This window comes from Pseudorca crassidens, chromosome 5 (genome assembly GCF_039906515.1).
Source record: "Pseudorca crassidens isolate mPseCra1 chromosome 5, mPseCra1.hap1, whole genome shotgun sequence".
NCBI classification, from domain to species: domain Eukaryota; kingdom Metazoa; phylum Chordata; class Mammalia; order Artiodactyla; family Delphinidae; genus Pseudorca; species Pseudorca crassidens.
Genome location: NC_090300.1, coordinates 54428361 through 54449298, shown reverse-complemented (window position 1 = coordinate 54449298; position 20938 = coordinate 54428361). Strand labels below are relative to the sequence as shown.

The following is a 20938-nucleotide window of genomic DNA, read 5'->3' as shown; positions in this document are numbered from 1 at the left end:
TAAGCCGGGATGGGTCACTGGAGTCTCTCTTCTCTGTGGTTGGAGGCAGCTTACAGGGTCCACTAGTCGTAGAAACTTCATGTTTCCCAGTGTGATTTAGCACCCACTCTTTGTGAGATGCTGTCCTTGACGATGTCAGAGGATTAAACAGACACAAGGCAGAGTGCTCTGAGCAGCTTTCACTTTCGATTCTAGCGTGTAGAAGCCATGCCTGATGGACTTAAGGTCCAATGGCCTTAGAGACTAAGGAGGAAAGAGAAATTGGTCCCCATAGCATTCATAACCCATAGCATGGGTTATTTATTGAAAGCTGTTGAGCACTGTATACATTGTTACATTTAACCTTTTACGGACAGCATCAAGAGCAGCCCATCTTTGTATCTTAAGGGGATTCCTAGTGTTTCTACCATACTGTACCCATGTGTTCTAAAACACCTGTGCCTGACTCTCAGATTTCATAGAGCACTAACATCTCACCCTGCCACCCCAATGAAAAACAAAAATAACTATTGGGAACCAACATAGGGTTGTTTACTTTTACTTTTAAAAAATTGAGAACATGTAATTAATGGACATTTTAATGCCCCCAAATACTAAGAAGCCTGCTTAAGTTGAATACTTGCGGCTTTCTGGAAAACTTTGTCATGAGGTTCTTATTTTTCTCCTTTTACTGAAGTTGGGTAAAGACTTCTTCCTAGACTGGTGTCCAGGAACCAAGGCGTTTAAATGCCATGCATATCCCCACGTGTCACCTGGACTTGGGGGACAGGGAAGGCTGTCATGCTGGGTGGGAAGAGGTAAAATATTGGAGAGGCCAGGGAGCTGGCCGCATGCGAATATTCTATCCCCAGCCTTTGAGCCCTCATATCTAGGGGACTTTATCCTCCCAGAAGTTAATGTACAAAAGCCACAAATGATTGTGGTAATTCTGTGGCATAAATTAGATGAGAGCCAGTAAGATCTTCCGTGTTGTGCTCCTTTGGGGGGTTGAGAGAGGAGGTTATTGGGCAATGTGTTCTTGGCTTATGGCCATAGCCAAGAGACTGGTTCTGCTACTTTTTTGAGCTCTCATCACCCCACACCCTGTCTGCTCGTCACTGCTGTCACTTCAGCTGTGTACGCCTTTCCTCGGTACAGGCATCAGGCTCCCTGCCACGGAATCTGCATACATTAACTATTGTCTGCTAAAAATTGTGACTGTTTGATTCTTTTCTTTTAATCATCCATTTTGATTTTTATAAACTGAGCCAAACTGGCAGCCATGAAGACAGAGGAATGCTAGTTTCTAACAAAGAAAAATGAGACACAGTCTTTTCTTCCCTGCCCTGTGTCTGTGAGCAAGGCTCAATTCTCAGTTGGCCCAGCCCCGAACAATCTTGAAAACAATCCATTTTCTGCTTCTCAGAGGTGCCAAGCAGAGGAATTCACAGTGAGTGGTGTGGAGATGGAGAGCTGTTGCTTGGGAACTGTCCTGTATCGCTACCTTGCTTCATCTTTGCCACAGTCTGGGAGCAGTGAGGGCTGGATCACAGCTCTGTCTGCGTGGGCAGGAGGATTTTTTAAGCCTCACATGAATGGCACATGCAGGCCAAGGAAAAATAGAGGCCCCGTTAACCTGGGGAGACTCTAGAAGCAGACGCCGTGCGAAGCATATTCTGTGAACGTTCTTGTTCCTTGATCATACGGATTTACAAAGTCTTTTCATAAAGTTGTCTTGTCTGCCTCTTTGCCTCAACACATGTTGTACCAAAAATGGTAGCATTCCTGAAGATGTTCAGATAGATATCTTAACTATGCTTTAATCTTAACTGTGAGTGGAAAATCAGAGTTCATCTTCACTCTCAGAGGGAAAGCTAAGACCGATTTCTAGTTTCTCTGTGGTCTCTGCAGAGGGGAAGTAAATTGGCCTCTCTATAGAGTTTAAGGGAACTTCATCCACTAAAATCATCTTCTAATTTATTTAAGAGTGAAATGATTGTAATCCCTCCTTACAACCCCACCTTATCTGCTCCTGTACACTTTGTGGCTGGATAAAAATGTATATGTGTGTGTGTGTGTGTGTGTGTGTGTGTGTGTGTGTTGGCGGGGGGAGAGGAGGGGAATGGAAGAAACTGATGTGGACATATGGATGGTATTGACCAAGAACCTGAATACGACCCTCAAAGGTCACTACTTCACTCAGTCCGTTATTTCGCAGATGTTTATTGAATCCCTGCTGTGTCAAGCACTCTGGAAAACATGGGGGTAAATATATATCCCATCCATCCCCAAGTCTTGTTGATTTGACCTCCTGAATATCTCTGGACTCTCTCTACCTCTCACCTTCTCCATTACTTCCATCCTAGTCCAAGTTGCCATTAGCTCTCAAATGAATTACCAAGCAGTACTGTGTTATTCTTCCATTATCTTGTCTAGTTTCCTCTATTCCCTGTCCTGCATCCAAAGTGATTTTTTCAAAATGAAAACTTGATGACCCTACATTCTTTCTTCAAACCCTTCAGTGGCTGCCCATTGGTCTTAAGGTAAAGATAGAACTCCTCAGAGTGGCCTGTGAGGCCCTGCATGGACTCACTAGACATGTACTGTCTACTCCAGCCATACTGGCCTGCTTTCAGTTACTCAAATGCTCAAGCAACTACACCACAGGACTTTTGAACATGCTGTTCCCTTTATCTGGAATATATTTCCCAAAGCTTGACCTAGTTTTTTCTATTCATCCTTTAAGTCAGAGCTTTTCTAAAAACTTCCACGCCATAGTAAGAAATACTATTTTACATTAACACTGAGAATACAGATAGGTAGGTAGGTAGGTAGGAAGATATAAGGATGATAGATAAATAGATGGATGAGTCTTTGATTGAGTTCCCTAGGTAACAGATTCTCAGGGCAGAGATGTGTTTGTAGGAAGTGTTTTGGGAGGTACTCTCAGGATCAACACCAATAAGAGAGTGAAGACAGATTTGGGCAGAGGAAGGAGTTGACGGCAGTTTCAAAGCCCCAGGCAATCCCCCCAAAAAGGAGCTCTGGAGCTGGGATGGCCCTTCAAAGTTTTCCACTTTGACATAAATGATGTAGGCTTTTGTATTCCTACATCAACCAATCAGAGTGTTTGCTGCCTCCGGGTCAGGGGTATTACCTTAGGCAAGGAGCATGACCTTGGGTCCAACTGCTCTCTTTGACTAAGGGTATTTCCTGAAGAAAGACTCAGAGTAGCCCAGTCCTGAAGGAGGGAGCTGGGGAGCACACCACAGCATCCACTACAGTCAATTCCTTATGATGCTTGGATCCATCTGCTTTGCATAATAAGTTCTGGAAACACTTCCTCTGGGATTCTGGCTGGTCTCTTTTCCCAGGCCAAGTTGTGGGAAGAAAGCCCCCACCATTACATATTGTCTAATGGTTGTACCTGTTGCTCATCATATCCCTCCTCTGCTACCCATTTTAATCTCCCCCACCTTGTTTAGCATCTTCGCTGGTCTGTATGGCAATCTTGTTGGGGTGACGCACATATTTATTCCTGAGAAGTCCAAGCTTCTGCTCAACACGCCTTTCTCAGTCTTGACTGCTGCTGTTGTCCATTTACCAAAAAAAAAAAAAAAATGGGTAGAATATAAAAAGACTCTTATCTTCTGCAGCCTGAGGGTAGAAAAAGCTGAGGACCAGATCCAGGCATTAATTATTAGGGTAAAGCAAAAGTTCAATCCTCAATTCAAGCGTGATTGGGAAGGAATGATCTCTGAAACTTGGAATGGAGACGTCCAAGTTGATGCGCTTAAAAGCTTGAAACCTCTCATCCCTGGAATCCTCTGCATCTACAGAAGTGATGTTCCCATCCTTTTTTTTTCTTTTGGTCATGCCGTGAGGCATGCAGGATCTTAGTTCCCTGACCAGGGATTGAACCTGTGCCCCCTACATTGGGAGCACAGAGTCTTAACCACTGGACCACCAGGGAAGTCCCGATGTTCCCATCTTGATTGAAGATACTGCACAGACCTTGGAATTTAACCTGATCTCCCTTATGATTTTCACACATTGCATTCAGCTGATCAATCACTGTAGCTTTCCACTGTCTTTCGCTAGTAGTCTCAGCAAAAGCCATCTGATTCTACCTTTTTAAACTACTGTTTCCTCAGGACATCGCAAAAGTCTGAAATATTGGACTCACCAGTGTGTTCCCTGGCACCTGTATCCTACTTCAGTTCCCCACTAGTGAACGTGTTGACAGTGACACTGCTACAGCATGCCAGGGGCTATCAGTGAGCCACCTGCCACCAGTGATGGGAGTCTTATTGACAGCTACTCTGAGAGCCTGTCTCCTCAGGCCATTCCTGGTACCAATTGTCTTAGATGGAGTTTCCCCTGGAACAGATCCTGAGATAATTTATATGTACGAATTTTACTGGGGAGTGTAGGATCTACACCTCTGAAGAAAGTAGCATTGTGCAGAGGAAGAAGTTTAACTGTAATACAGTCCCAACAAAGACCTCACCCATCCCAAGGAGAGGTCAGGAGCTAAGTGGGCTCTTCAGAATTGCCCAACTCTAAGACTAAAGGCCTGAGCCTTTATACTTCTGTATCAACCAGAAATTGGATTTGGCTGTCTCCAGGACGGAACATGACCTTGGGCTGAGGGCAATTCCCAGAAAGGGCCTTGGTTGAGACCTCTCAGATACTTCAGTCTTGAAAGGAGAATCGGGTGGTACTCTGCAGTATCAATGATAGATAGGTGATTGATGTAACCGTAACAGTTGATCCGTGAAACAACAGCTGCCATTATTACATGTTCTACACTGTGATTTTTTTTTTCTATTTCATTTGATTTATTTTCATGGTTCTTATGGTGCACATTTTGAAAATCACAATATTGGATTATGATCAGTAGGATAGTGTAGGATGCTGTGAAAACACACAGGTAAGGGCATTTGCTTGCAATCAGGAAATTGAAGAACTCTTCCTCAATAAAGGTGAGATCAAATCTAAGCTAAGCACGAAGAGCTAGAAACACTCTACCTGTGTGAGTCCTTGGATAAGGAGGAATGGAGACGGTGGGTGGAGTGTCTGCATTTTCCACAACCCTGGTTTGCTCATGTGCTCCGCTGGGAACAGATGTATTTCGGTGACCTAGAAATGAAAGGACTCTCTCTTCCAGACTTGCCTCAAGCTAGCAGTTCTAAAGCCATCTCGCTGTTCCTTAGAAAATAACAGCAATAGCAGAGCCCAGGCTTGCATGGCTATTTCAGACAAAACCATTGTTTTTCTCTTGTACTTATTTTAGGGAGTAGGTGAAGGGGCAACATAGTCTCTTGGTATCTGTGGTGAAGTGGGGGTCAGGGCTGGGTATTGGTTCCGGGACCCCACTTGGATACCAAAATCTGTGGATGCTCAAGTCCTTTATATAAAATAGCATAGTTATTTGCATATAAGCTATACACATTCTCCCATATAGTTTAAATCATCTCTAGATTACTTATAATACCTCATACAATGTAAATGCTATGTAAATAGCTGCTGGCATGCAAAGGATTTGCTTTTTGGAACTTACCAGAATTTTTTTCCCTGAGTATTTTCTGTCTGAGTTGGGTTGAATGTATGAATGTGGAACCTGTGGATACAGAGGGCTAAAGGTACTATAATCCTTGAAGGTACTATAATCCTGAAATGTGAGGTAGAAGAAAAAAAAGAAGGGGAACAGAGTGTGTGTGTAAATCTGTCTAAGCACTGGAATGGAGTGCGCCCGCCTGTTGTCCAACCCCAGCTCATGTGCCTGATGCACAGTGAGACCAAACAGATCAAAATGTCAAGAGTTCGAGCAGAGAAGGGTTTACTGCAGGGGCCCAACAAGGAGAATGGGTGGTTCGTGTTCAAAAGACCCAAACTCCCCGATGGCTTTCAGGCAAGTGTTTGTAAAGACAGTGTTAGAGGAGAGGGTCATAGGATATGTGACCAGCTTGTGGACCTTCTTCTGATGAGTTCCTGGTGAGGTTACAGGGTGGTGTTTCTGAAGCTTAACCTTCTGGTTCCAACCAGTCTGGGGTCTGCATGCTTGTGGTCAGCATGTAGTCACCATCCTCCACTTGGGTGGGGGTCTTCGTTTCCAGAGAACTACTCAAAGGTATGCATCAGATTATTATCTATCCTCCTTTGGGAGGAACTAGGTGTCCCATGACTCTATTGTCCTCATCATTAACTTCTTGACCCTGCTCTTTGGAACTCAGGGAAGGCCTGGGAGGACAAAGCCTTTTTCTACAAACAAGAAACGGGAGACACAAAGGGGCTTTTGTACCCAGGAGGGCCCCACAGGGTCCTGCTTAGTTTCAATCCCCTCTTTTCTTTGATACTCCTCAGTCTTGAGGGGAACAGGTGTAAAACTAGAAAGGGAATAAAGTTTTGGATAGAGAGCTTAATCATAACCTCGGCAGAGGAACTCTGGTTTAGCGACACTCAACTTCACGCCAGCCGAGTGACCCCACAGCCTCTGCTTTCCCTGGTTTGGTTTGACGGGTTTTTTTCTTCCTTTCTTTCAGAGGGCCTTTTTATGCTTGAAGTCATGATTGAGGCTTTGGGTCCCACTGGAATACCAATTTTGTTTTTCTAGATTTAGTCTGTTATTTTTGTTATTGTTGGTTATTTCAGTAGAAAACAAAATCTTACTTCATTCTTTTATTAAGAAATGACTCAGCAATTGCAATGTGATGGGACATTTTTCCATAATTTTCGTGGATAAAAAATTTTAACACTTTGTCTCCTTTAAAGTTTCTTTTCCCCCAGAATTTCATTTTTACTCCTTGGTTGACTATGTAGTTTAGATTCAAACTAGGGTCTATGATTATGTTTTTAATTTCTCTTTAAGTAGAAATAAGTTAAAATTAGGAGTGGTATTGAATTTTCACCTCAAAATTCTCTTGTAATAATAACATCCTCCCCATTGCCCTCAAATTTAAAAAAAAAATTAAATCCTACATGAAACAGAGATGAATGGTTCATGTTTAATTCAAGTTAAGTGAAGTATGAAAAGGTTTGCTGAAAAAAATTGTTTAAATTTTAGTGATAAGAATTTCTAATTCATGGGCGATTGGGATTGACATGTATACACTGATGTGTATAAAATTGATGACTAATAAGAACCTGCTATATAAAAATATAAATAAAATAAAATAAAATAAGAATTTCTAATTCAGGAGCTGGAAGGTAGAACTGGAACAGGTGAGAAAGTGTCCTGGGTTTAGGTCCCCATTAGTTGTGAGATATTGGCCTCATCTCTAAAAGAAGGATTAGATTAGGCACCTTAGGGGCTACTCCTACTCAATTTATTTGTGACTTTATGAAGTTGTCGCTTTAAACACTGTCTGGACAGTGATATGCCTCGGGTTTCTAGTGATCTTTAGGTCAGCTGATTCCTAGCCATTCCCTCAAAGTCTGCCTTCATCTGGATCCTAATTTGGTTTGGCATTCTCTAGTGACGGAAAAGGCAACTCACGCTGGGCAGCCTCCTTTGCGGCTCCCCCATCGAAGGTTGACAGCTCAGCAGCCTTCCTGTTCCAGAGCACAGGACGCCTTTGCTTGGGACTGAGCTGAGGCTGCTAATTGTTTCACCTCCAGGATCTCATTTAAGCCCAAACTGCCATCCCAAAGGTGTATTATTCAGTCATCTGTCAGACCCATCGAGAATGGTTATTTCAGCTTGGAAGGGAAATTTAAAATGGAGAAGTAGGTTGTTTTCTTTTCTAGTGTTATGTTATAAGCAGTTGCTAAAACAAAAACAAAAACGACCCTGTGTCTTAAGTTCAAAAACGTCATAGCTATTTAATTTATTTATTTCAAACCAAGAGCTGCTCAGTGCCCAATGCCATTTACATTTGAAATATAAAGCGGATTGTATCCTGTCCATTCCCTCCCTGGCTGCTGATGGAAAGAACTAGGTGTTGACATGTCCTTGTAACAAATTATTCGCTCGAAGAAGATTCCGTGTCACTTAAGGAGTTAAAAATAGAGTGTAACCTTTCTCAAACTGTGTTGGCTGAAGTGACTTCAGGAGCTCCCCGGGGCAGTTAGGAGACTGCTCAAACCCCTGCTTGAACAAGGAGGTTGGATGCCTTTCAAGATTTTTGGTGGGAAAAGGTTCTGCTGCAAATGGAACCAGAGGGGAAGCACAGGAGAGAGGGAAGGAGACCAGCAAGGTGGTGGTGGGGGGATTAATGGTCCTTTGGGCTCAGTGCTGTAGTAGAAACATGGAATGTTCATTACTAGCACAGAGGCCAGGGGTGAATCTACAAAGTGAGTAAGCTTACTGGGGAGCTGGGAGTGAAGGGCATTCCAGGCCAAGAAAACACACCATCAGGGAGACAAGAAAACACACCATCAGGGAAACAAGAAACAATGCAATACCTTTAGAGAACGCAGTTTAGTGTCGGGGACCACAGCATAAGAGCAGGTGGGAGCCCACCAAGGTGGCGTGGCAGACAGGGGGTCAGTTCTTAGAGGTCCCTGCAAGACATACCCAGGTGTTCCCCTTTCCTGGCTGCATGGTACCATTAAAAGAATTTCAAGGTGAATCAGCTGTGTGACATCAGCCAGACCCTCTGTATTTGTCTGCAGTCCCCTACACTCCTTTAGTGCTTTAGTAGAGAAATAACCATTGTTTAAGGTATGATTTGTGGCCCTTACTTTAAAGACTTTCTATTCTCGAAGAGAAGCTAATGACTCCTTTGTTAAGGTCACCATTACAGCATCGCAGACTTAACTGGGACCTGGACAACCCTGGAGGTCATTCAGTGTCTTATCAACAGAGGGCACTGTTGCTACTTCACCTTTGTGGGAGGTTGACCCAGGCTCTGCAGGAAGTTAGTATTGCTGGCCCCTGGGTACTAAGTGGCAGTAATACTACTCTCCCCACTCAGTCATTGTGAAAACTAAATTTCCAACTACTTTTCCTAAATTTCCTTGGGGTAGAAAGGGGGGGTGTTAACAGTGACACCTACTCCCCCCCACCTCCGACCACTGAGCCCAGGCTCCCCACGTTTTGCAGATGAGGAAACCAGGGTCCAGATGGGTTACATAACTTGCTCCCAGTGAACCAGCTGGTCCTGGGCAGAACCAGGCGTCTGGAATTCCGGTCCAGGGCTCTTGGTGTGGTAATGCTTCAGCCCCCTCCCTCAATTTCTTGAAAGTTGAAGTACGCCTGTGACCCTATTAGGTTACTGATTTAATGTCTTCTTTGTGCTCTTTTCTGAGTGAGGAGGAAAGGGAGGGAGCAGAATGGAGGTTGAAAGGTGAAGGAAGCACTATTAGAATCAGGTAGGTCCATACACAAAGCTGAGATATATGAGAAGGAAAGGGGCAGGCAGCACCAAAGCTATCTCCTCCAGCTTCAGGTGGACATGACTCCACTACCTGCTGTTGTCGTTCATCCATAAACATGCCACCCCATCGACGGGCTAGGCACCCACTATTCCAGCCACTGGAAATACAATGATGAGACACAGTCCCTTCCTTCATGAAACATATAACTTAAGAGGAAGACAACACTTAAAATTAATCACAAGACAGGACTATAAATAATTATAGCCAGCATCTGCTGACAGCTCTTCTGTGCCAGGTACTGTCAAGCACTCTATATACATTATCTCATTCAATCCTCCTTGCAATACTATGAGTTAGGTACTATCATTATTTCCATTTTTCAGACGTGGAAACTGAGGCCTAGAAAGTTAAGGGATTTGCCTAAGGTCGTGCGGCTGGGATTTGAATCCAGCTGATCTTGGAAGGTATATTATACTGCATAATAGCAATGGTAGGTAAAATGTATTGTAGAAGCCACATAGAAAATGCATTTAGAAGTAATGGATAGGGCTTCCCTGGTGGCGCAGTGGTTGAGAGTCCGCCTGCCGATGCAGGGGACACGGGTTCGTGCCCCGGTTCGGGAAGATCCCACATGCCGCGGAGCGGCTGGGCCCGTGAGCCATGGCCGCTGAGCCTGCGCGTCCGGAGCCTGTGCTCCGCAGCGGGAGAGGCCACAGCAGTGAGAGGCCCGCGTACCGCGAAAAAAAAAAAAGAAGTAATGGATATTGACCATCTTTACTACTGTCTGAGAGTCAGATGTAGACTTTATGTTTCTCAAGGAGCAAGTGCAGAGAAAGCTCCTCTTTGGGATTGCCCCCTCACCACACCCTGTTCTCTTTCAGTTCCTTGTGGTTGCTGCTTCACCGTGGTTGCAAAGACCAGGGATACCTCCTCTGGGGAAGCAGTTCCTTATGCTCAATACTGTCTCTTTGATCACAAATTCGGATTGATTGCTATCTGTTTTGTTTTAGGCCCCCTTTTAAGATGAAGATAAATTAATAGTCTGAAGTGAAGAGAAGCAGAATCATATCCATTTGAGACTGTTACAAGATATTTTACTAATCGAGGAAACTAAAGTTTCTGCACATACCAAGTGTTTTCCAGCCGAGGAGATGCTTATGTCTCCTCCACCCAGATCTAGCTCCCCTTCCATGTAAATCCCCCTCTCACTCAACCCCTTATCTGACACCTTGAAGAGGAGGTAAACCAAATTATTCGACATTGTCTCTTTGATTTACCTTGACAACCACTGTGAAAACAAACCCAACAGACCAAGTGATGGAGATGTTTTACAAAATAAACATTAAATAGAGATTGATCTTCAAAGCATTTAAGATTTCTGTGTGTCTGTCTGTCTGTCTGTCTTCCCCATTGGCACTCTGTAACATTGATTTATGTAATTGTTCTTTACAGTTGAAATCTAACGCTAATATTACTCATCAGAACTGAATTATTTTTTAAATTTTTTTTACAGGGTCGTCATGTCAAAACGGGCCAACTTGCAGCCATCAAGGTTATGGATGTCACAGGGGTAATGTATCATTATCTTGCCGTCTCAAACTTATATATGTGTCATAGAGAAGTTAGTGATAGAGAAAAATCACTTTTTGGAAATAGAATTTTTTTAGACATCCAAGACCTTTCCCCACTTGTGCTTAACATAAACATTAAGAGTATTCAGCAGCTGACCGAGATGACCATGGGTAAATCACTCTAATTAAATTAGATACCTACACACTGCCTTATGTAGTCAGAGTGAAGAACATGTGTGCCAATAATTTACATAAACACAGCCAAGGACATTTGCAGATGAAGACAGAACAAGGATTTGAAGGTATTAAGAGAATAATACTGAGATTACACGGAAGAGGTGGGTCTTAACAGTTTTCCCCAAAGTCCACCTAACACTGGAGTAGACAAGAGTTTGGATAACTCTAAAATCCTAGTAGGATGTGTAACATGGATATTTTCCTCCCCAAAATGTTATAGACCAAATAATCACAATAACTACAAATACTTATTATTATAGAGCGACACTGAAACAAAATTTCTGGCCTGGATGATCAAAAGCAATCTAAGGAATAGACTTTATTTTAAATACAATCTTATGCTTTCAATCCTTTTTGCTAGGTCTATTTAAAATATTTTAATGCCTTTTCTAGAGTACAGAGCAAAAATCAGACTTGAAAGGACTTATTGGAAATCAAAAGCATGTTAATGATTTTCGATTGTCCCCAGGGATTTTTCTAAGATGTGTCAGCTGTACACAAAAGCTAAAAGACCAAAGTCTTCCGTCTGGCCCAGAAGTGGATTATTTAATGTAAAGAGATGTAGAATGAATGGGTCACACAAAGGTATCAAGAACCAGTATACAAATAAGAAAAACACACAGTATGTCCGTAGGTCAGACTTCGGTCCGTACCTTCTCTGGTCCAGTTTGCTACCTTTGATAAGTATACATTATATGCTACACTATTAACCATGATACTAATCTCACTAATTTTCATTTATACCACACATTGTACTGTCTTCCTTTCCTTACTTATCTGAATTCCTTTTTAAGTTCTATGCATTTTAAAAATTGTATGCATTTTTAACAAGAAAAAATTTTGTTCCCATATGTTTAGAAGAACTTAGATAAAGTAATTCTTCCTTTTATTTGTCCTAAATGCATTATTCAAATTTCAGAGCTTGCAAACCAGTTCAAATATTTCATCCCAATTAGTTTATTAATTCACCTGGCCTTTGAGTAATACATGTAGATTATATTAATAAGGTTTACGTTCTGCCACTTGCAAGAGAAAACTCAAAATAACAGAGGCTTAAGTATGATGGAAGTGTTATGCTCTCTCATGTTAAAGGAGTCTAGGGGCGACAGTCCAGGGATGTGTAACAGCAATGTGATAGAGTAGGCGGGTGTTTTTATCTTTCTGCTCCATTGTTCTGACACATGGCTTCCACACTTAAGGTCAGTTCTCTGATTTAAGGTAACTGTTGGATTTCCATTGATCACATTCTTTGGCAGGCAAAAAAAAGGAAGTGCGGGGAATGGGGGGGGGAGGGGCTGGGAGCAGAGGGTACAGAAGACAGCCCCTTCCAGTGAAATTTTTTCTACTTGCATACGTTTCTCTTTACTTCTGCAGTCATTGGCTACCTAGCTGCAAGGAAGCTGGGAAATGTGGTCTTTCATTCTACCAACCTGTCCAGTTAATTTGGGTTCTATTATTAGTCAGGAATGAAGAGGGGATGGATACTTGTATTGTTAATTAGCAGGGTCTGACACAAAAATCAAGATCAGATACTATCAGTCTCTACATAGAAACCCATTAGAAATGTGTAAATCTTTTACAAAGCTCCCAGCACAAAACAAATCAGAATTTATTTTGCAATTCTGCTAAAGTCATACTACTGTATTTTCCTTGAATTGAATAGGATCTCCACATAATGTGATGCACTTGGCAGTTGAACAACTAATGGATGTGGATGCAGCCCAAGACATTAATTCTGTAAAGTTCTGTTGTGTGGGTCTGCAGACTACAGCTGAGTTCCATTGACGTCATTAATCTCAGTGTACAAAGCTGTATATTGATGCACAAAGTATGACTTGAGAGCATTGAGTATCACTTTTTCTGGTTCTGTTTGTGAGATTTTAAATTGTTCAAAGAATCATTTACTATTTCTAGACCACCTTGCTTGGAATCAAAAAAGTTACACAGCAATTTATCCCAGAGTATGTAGTTTCAGTTTAAACAGTGTCAGTTAGCCTCTCTAAACTGGGTTTCACAAGGCAACTGAGACCTACAGAAAATGATTTAGAGTCTATTTTCTCAATTCTCCCCAGCATGGTACAGAGCTAGCACCATTTTCAATGTATAGGAGAGTCAGTCCATTGCTTACAATGGACGCTTTATAGTATTTAGGCTTAATTCTCTCGGGGGAACCTCTGTTGAAAGGGCTGGATAGTTCCTTGATTTAGGCACATCATTGGCCATTATGTAACCACTGACCCCTGACAAAGGCAAACACGGCTACACATCAGGAAATGGTTTTCTTATTTCCCATGGTGTATGATCCAGCATCAAATGACTTTTGTATCACCCCCTTACACATCACAGTCAACATAAAATTTCCTTTGTGAAACTCATGTGGTGTCCTCAGAAAACAATCTATTTCATTTTGTCATGTTGTCTTTTGTGTATTATGGAACGCTGCAAAAGCTTCTTACCAATTATTATAATTGTGCTCATTATAGCTGCTCTGAGATGAATTCTCAAAGGTCATCTTTGTTAATTGTTTGCAGTGATCTACTGTGAAGTTACTACAGTTTATCGTAATGAATTTGATAAAACTATAAGCTTGAAATCAATTTCTAAATTATTGTTTTCTTTCTATACCATTTCCTTTTTTAGAAGAAAATAACCATAGAGAGAACTGGATATAATGCTTATGTTCTTCTGTTTTACAGCTGGGACACTTCCAAATTTGCTAATATTTGCTTCAGAATTAGGGCTTAAACTCAGACTCAGTCTTTGAAGTTCTTTTAGTTTCTGAAATAATTATGAGAATTTCTGCATTTTGTCGCTTTCTGGGGATTTCTTCCCAGCTGGATTTGTGTACTTTAATCATCTAAACAAAATTGGGCCCTCTCAGGTAGTGTTCCTCAAGGTGGACAGCCAGCATTTGCGGACTGTCTGCACCCCTTGGGGTGTTCCTCAGAAAGGCAGATTCCTGGGCTTGCTGCAGAATTTCTGGGTGGAAGAACCTGCCTTTTCTCCAAGCTCCTCAAGGAGCTTCACGCACACCAAAGTCAGAGGAACAATTTTCTAGGGATTTGTATTTACTGCTTTCTGGCTACCAAGTATGAAGAGACCATGATTCTTTGATAATCCTGCAAATAATACCCATCTTCATTTGAACCAAAATTCCTGATGTAAACTAGTCCCTTTACAATGATACCTTGAAGCCCATGTAGGACTTAATAAGATAATAACTTACTGTCATAGGCTTTCTCATCTTTACAGTGACTGGTTGTGATCATTACTCAGGACGCTTTGGGTTGTAGTACCAAAGCCCCACTCAGACTAGATGAAGCTGAAAACAGAATTTATTGTCTTGTGTATATTTAAAAAAAAAGAAAAGGCTCAGCAAGATCTAGGAAGTCACATGACTGATTAGGAATTTTGTATCTCTCCATCTCTGGGCTCTGCTTTCTTTCTACCAGCAGCTCCAGGCTCATGTTCTAATTACTTCATTACCCTTAGTCCCAGCAAGAGTGCCAGTGTGAACATCAGTGGCCCAGCTTGGGTCACCTCACTATCCGACAACCAAACCCTGTTTCTCTCCAGCCACATCTGGGTTGGGTGCCTGGCCCTGGAACCTACCACAGGGACAGAGAGTTGGAAAGGATTCCTCAAATAAAAAACTAAGAACTGTTAAAGGAAAGGGTAGGATAGATGCTGGGCAGGGAAAAACAGGAGAATTCAGTGTATTACTGTAAGATCAAATCATTTTAGTAGATGTATTTAAAACAGACTTAGTCCTTAAGTAAAGTGCCTCTGTAGTTACATTTTTTATATTTCAGCCTGAAATAATAATAATGGTAGGTAACATTGATGGAGTGATTATTATGTGCCAGAACTCTTTACAATACTTTCTGTATATTGATTCACTGAATGCCCTTAACAACCACCAGACTCCATTATTAGTTCCATTATAGAGATGAGTAAACCACGCATACTAAGTATCTTGCTGAATGTAACATGTAAATGGTGGAGTGAATATTTCGACCTGAGTATTTTAACTCTACTCTTTAAGTCCACTGTTTCTCACACTGCCATAGGTCTTCATTTAACATAGAAGGATATTTAGTGTTTAATTTAATATTTATTTGATAAACATTTACTAAACACCTACTTTATGACAGACACTTGAAATTCAAAAATGACAAAGTGGTTCTTTGCCTGAAGGGGAGCTGACAATAATACAACCTTGCTCTAAATATTTGTAAGTAAAGCTAATCCATTTTATAATAAAGTCGTACAAGTCATAAATAATGTTACATATAAAGTTTGATGTGACAGTGAGGGGTAGTAATTAAGCCCAGGAGGAAAATCAGATGAGAACGTTCCTGGCCAAGAACACCATCTGTGCCAAGGCATGGAGGCTGAGAGAGGTGGAACATGTTATGGAAACTATCACATAGTTTAGTTTTAGTATAAAAAATGTGCTGAGGAGAGAGTGATACAAGGGGAATCTGGACAAGTTAGGGTCAGGTCATGAGCAAATTGAATGCTGTGGCAAGGATATTATAAGGTTTTCAAACTTTTAAATTTTCCCAGTAGAACCCTGAGAGCAAAGAGTCTTAAGCAAAAACCCATTAGATAGAAAAGATACAAGGCGGGTTGTTTTTTTACAAGGGGCGGGAGGCTGTCAGTCCTGGCCCCGTCCTCACACCACTGCTAGAGCCAGGGTGGAAGCCGGAAGTTAAATAGCAAAGTAACAGGATGGGATTTGCCTAGTAGAAGGATCCATCTTAAGCCCTGCTTGATTGAGTTTCTATTTCTGTCTCACTTACTGAATTCCTGTAGGTGAAGCTTTCAGCCAGTCTCCATCCCTCTTTGACGAGTAAGGAAGCAGCCTTCTCCCAGTAGTTTCTGGTAGAGTGCTTTGCCCAGAGTTAACGGGCTCATGGAATGTTTGCTGAAATTGGACCAAAGGAAAAAAAAATCTTTTCATCTTCGGTTACTGGGAGAAATCAGGGGACATGCTGCTCCATGCACATTCGATGCCTCCTTCCCAAAGGGAGGGCAATTCAGTGGAATGATTGGTAGCATAGAAGGTAATATTAGTAACAGTAATAACAACAACAACAACAGTCAGAGACAAAAATAAAGATGGCTATCATTGATTGCTTAATGTGCCAAGCATTGTTCTTAGTACTTAATACAATATACACGAACTCATTTAACCCTTGAAACAATTCCCATTAGAGGAGCAGTGCTAACAATATCCATTTTACAAATGAGGAATTAATTGAAAGCAAAAAATCCTGAATAACTTGCCCAAGCGCCACAGACGGTAAATGGCAGAGTTGAAATTCGAATCCAGCCAGTCAGGGTGTGCCCACCTTCCCCACGGCCCTGTTATAAGAATGAGAGACAGGAGTTGGGAGTTGGGGGGCATCACCAGATCATGGCCATCAGATTCAGACAGAGCTGGGTTCACACCCAGTCCTCTCCTTACTGCCCTTGGGCAAATTTTTTAAGTTTTCGGAATCTCATTTTTCTTATCTGTTAGATGGGAATACAAACATTGCAAACTTTTTTGAGACTAAAATTATATAATGTCTAGTGCTTGGTACATAACAGTTCCTCACTAAATATTAGTCCTGGTAAGAGACAGTGAATGCCTGCATGGGGCAGGCAATAGGAATGAGGAGAGGATGTTATAATGTGCATTGGACTTCTGTAGCTGGGGATGGTAGCCTGTGCTATGAACCACATGCCGTACATGCCATATGTGTGTTAGTTCATCGTCAATATATGTAAATAGTTTGACTCAGCCCTGTCTTCCTTACCTCAGTTACAATGTTATTAGTCTTACCCTGAACAACAGGTAACTGTCAAAATGACTTAGTGTAGAGCAAGATCCAGGAGAGAAAGTGGGGCTGGACTCCAGAAGCTGAAGACTGAAATCACAATAATTCATTTATTCATTCACTTAAGAATGAATGAATGTGCTATGCTCTGGGGTGATAGCGGTGAATAAGACAGACACAGGTGCTATCTTCTGGAATCTTACATTCCAGTGTCAGTGAAAGACATTTAACAAACAGTTGAACAGTTATTTGACAGTTCTGATTAACTTTCAAGGACTGTACAGAGAGTATTAAGGGAGAATTTAAGAAGGAAACTGACCTATCTAGGTGGCCAGTACGTTCGTTTCCTGATTAAGTAACAACTACATGAGATCAGAGGATGGGTAGATATTGGTGAGGTTGGTAGGACCCGAGCGGGGCGTTCCCAGCTGTGGAAGCTTGACTCTCAGCAAAGCCTGGGAATCCCCACCCCAGGCTCTTCTGCTGCAGAGACCCTTCTAGACACCTCTTTGGGACTTTTCAAGTAGATAAAGTTAGCAGAAGGACCGGTCAGATAAAGCACGTGATGAGAACTTTTTTTTTTTTTTCTGCGATACGCTGGCCTCTCACCGTTGTGGCCTCTCCCGTTGTGGAGCACAGGCTCCGGACGTGCAGACTCAGCGGCCATGGCTCATGGGCCCAGCCGCTCCGCGGCATGTGGGATCTTCCTGGACCAGGGCACGAACCCGCGTCCCCTGCATCGGCAGGCGGACTCTCAACCACTGCGCCACCAGGGAAGCCCTGAGAACTTTTAACAGAGAAAAGATAAACAGATTTTTTTTTTGTCTCCATAATACCCTCCACCTTTGGGGCTATTTCCAGTGTCTCAATTCTGTGTGTTGTACAGCACGTAGAACTTGGAAAGCTTCTAAGTTCTAAAAATGGACACGCTGAGCTGCTTACTCCATGCACACTTCAGCATTTCTCCTCACGTACTGATTACGCCCCTTTCGGTGGCTTATGCGTATCTGGGTCTCTGCACGTGTGCATGCATGATGAATGGGTGGCCTTGTAGTATGTGTATGCGTGCATGCTCCAGAGATTGCTTAAGAGCAAAAAATGGACCTGGAGACTCCTGTCTATACCCCACACTGATGAAGGTGAACACTTAGGTGCACTCGTTGTTAGAAGTGTTTTTCCATTGTGATGGTTTGTTTTTAGTAGTGCCTTTCATTTGTGTACCTCAAAGTATTTGATCAAAACTACAATTTGTTCTTTTATCCCCCTAGTGGAATTGAGATGCATGAAGGTAAGGAGATTGGCCCACAGAGGTTGGGGTGCCTGGAATCATTAAGCAGGCCATTCAAATCCAGATTTGTTACCAAGTTCCTCAACCGTGGACAGTGGGGGTCTCCTTTCGTAGATCCGTGCTCCCCTTTGCCTGCCAGCACATCTTTCCCATCTCACATTTAGGTCCCTCTTTTGACTTTACTTGGTTCCCTCTTGTTGAGTTCTTTTGAGGCTTGACCTCCTCATCAACACATTGGCTTTCTGAATGACGGGAAGCTCACCTTTAGTTTTCCTTTTATGAAGAGTCCTCTCTTTCTCGTTTAAAGCCTGCGGACTTTAATGAGCCCAGAACAGGAACTGTGCATTATCCATCTTGGTACCTCCTGCAGAGCCTGCTGACCTAGGACCTGGCACATAGTAGATACTATACAAAATGATATTATATTTATAAAAACAAGAGACCAGAGAAAATATAACGACTAGAAAGCCAGGTGAAGAAAAAACAGATCCAAATTACAAGGCACAGGGAATTTGATAGTTATTTTTTTCCGGTAACCAAAGAAAAAAGGGAAGACATTATCATTTACACTGTTAATACCGTCAGAAAAGAAGACCCATTCCGATTCCTGTGGGCTGTTACCTGAATTGTAGGTGGAGGATCCTTGAGGATGTAAGCCATCTCATTTATTTATTTATTTTAATTTTATTGAAGTACAGTTGATTTAAAATATTGTGTTAATTTCTGTTGTTCTGGAAAGTGATTCAGTTTTATATATATATATATATATATATACATATTATATATTTTTTCATGTTCTTTTCCATTTTGGTTTATCACAGGATATTGAATACAGTTCCTTGTGCAAGTAGGACACGTAGGACCTTGTTTTTTATCCATCCTCTATATAATAGTTTGCATCTGCTAATTCCAGACTCCCCACACTCCCAACCCTCCCCCATGCCCCCCAACCCTAGCAACCACAGGTCTGTTCTCTATGTCTGTGATTGTCTCTGTTTCTTAGATAGGTTCATTTGTATCATATTTTAGATTCCACATATAAGCAATATTTGTCTTTCTCTTTCTGACTTCACTTAGCATGATAATCTCTAGGTCCGTCCATGTTGCTGCAAAAGCTGTCTCATTTATCATAGATTTTAAATGAATGACAACATTCCTAGGGTTAAAACCTATTTTTAAAATTCATAGTCATCTTGGGAGTCACACATCAATGCAGGCTTGGGTGTGGAAGGATGCATGTCACCCTCGTGTTGTCTGCTTCTCTAACGGATACTACTTCCTACTAAAGAGAGAGCAGGTTAGCCTAGTGGTAAAGAAGAGCACTGCAAACTGTCACTCATCTGGGTTTACCCTACTTTTGACACTTCCTGTTTCTCTTACCCCGGGCATGTTGCTTAACCTCCCCTTATTCCACATGTATAAATATGGGTAATATTACTTCTCTCATACGTTTAGTGTGAGAAGGAAATATAGTTATTTATAAAGCATTTGAGGGACTTCCCTGGTGGCGCAGTGGTTCAGAATTCTCCTGCCAATGCAGGGGACTTGGGTTCCACCCCTGGTCCGGGAATATCCCACATGCTGCGGAGCAACTAAGCCTGTACTCCACAGTTACTGAGCCTGCGCCTCTAGAGCCCTCAAGGCACAGCTACTAAGCCTGCACACCACAGCTACGGAAGCCCGTGCGCCTAGAGCCCGAGCTTTGCAACAAGAGAAGCCACCGCAATGAGAAGCCCGCGCACCGCAACAAAGAGTAGCCCCCGCTCGCTGCGACTAGAGAAAAGCCCGCCGGCATCAATGAAGACCCAACACAGCCATAAATAAATAAATAATAGAATAAAGCATTTGAGAGCAATATGTAGAACACAGTGTTTAGTGCACATTGTTACTATTACGACATCTCTTGTAGACATTTTTCATTTTCTCTCCATGGCACCAACGATTCCCATAGGAGACAATATGCCCTACCCTGTCCAGCTACAGGGCCTTGGTAATCGCTGTTTCTCTGCCAGGAAACCAGTCCCTCCTCAGTCACATCACATTATACTTTTTCTTTCCCCTAACTGGGTAACCTCCCGCATGGCTTTTAAAATTCAGCTCACACTTGGATTTATCAGCTCTCTCCCCTCATGCCCCTAATTACATCAGCTACCCATACCTCTCAAGCTAGTAATTTTGCATGTATCTGTATCAGTCTTTGATTTCCATTTGTGTTCCCCACGAGACTATAGTAAGTTTCATTGTGGAAGAGCTTGAATGTTTTATGTCCATTGTTGTATTACACTCGGCCCTCTGTATTCGCAGTGTTAGTTGAATCTGAGGATGTGTAACCCACGGATATGGCAGGCCGGCTGTGCTCTGCTACTTTACATAAGGGACTTAAACATCTGTGGATTTTGGTATCCATGGAGGATCCTGGAACCAATCCCCTATGGATACTGAGAGACGACTGTATTTTATTATTATTATTATTTAGCATTGTGCCTGGGATAGAGTAGCAGATAAATATTTATTGAATGAATCCATTTAGTTTAGGGTTAACATACACAACAAATCCAAGTGCTGCTTGCAGTATGCTGTGGCAAAGACCCAAGTTCTATCAGTGCTGCAATGAAGAAATACGAGCTTGGGCAACTCGTTGAATCATGCTAGACCTGCTTCCTTAGATCTGTAAATATATAGTTTGCAGGTGCTTACCCACCTTGAGATAATTT

The 20938-nt window shown here is 42.1% G+C and overlaps 1 protein-coding gene across 7 annotated transcripts in view; it reads left to right on the top strand.

The window, feature by feature from the left end:
• TNIK (TRAF2 and NCK interacting kinase) overlaps nucleotides 1–20938 on the top strand; it is a 423010-nt gene that overhangs the window by 238208 nt on the left and 163864 nt on the right. For all 7 annotated transcript variants that reach the window (XM_067738026.1, XM_067738024.1, XM_067738023.1 and 4 more), the window contains exon 3: nucleotides 10814–10870. In XM_067738026.1, the coding sequence (XP_067594127.1) occupies nucleotides 10814–10870 (57 nt within the window). The remainder of the gene's footprint in view (nucleotides 1–10813; nucleotides 10871–20938) is intronic.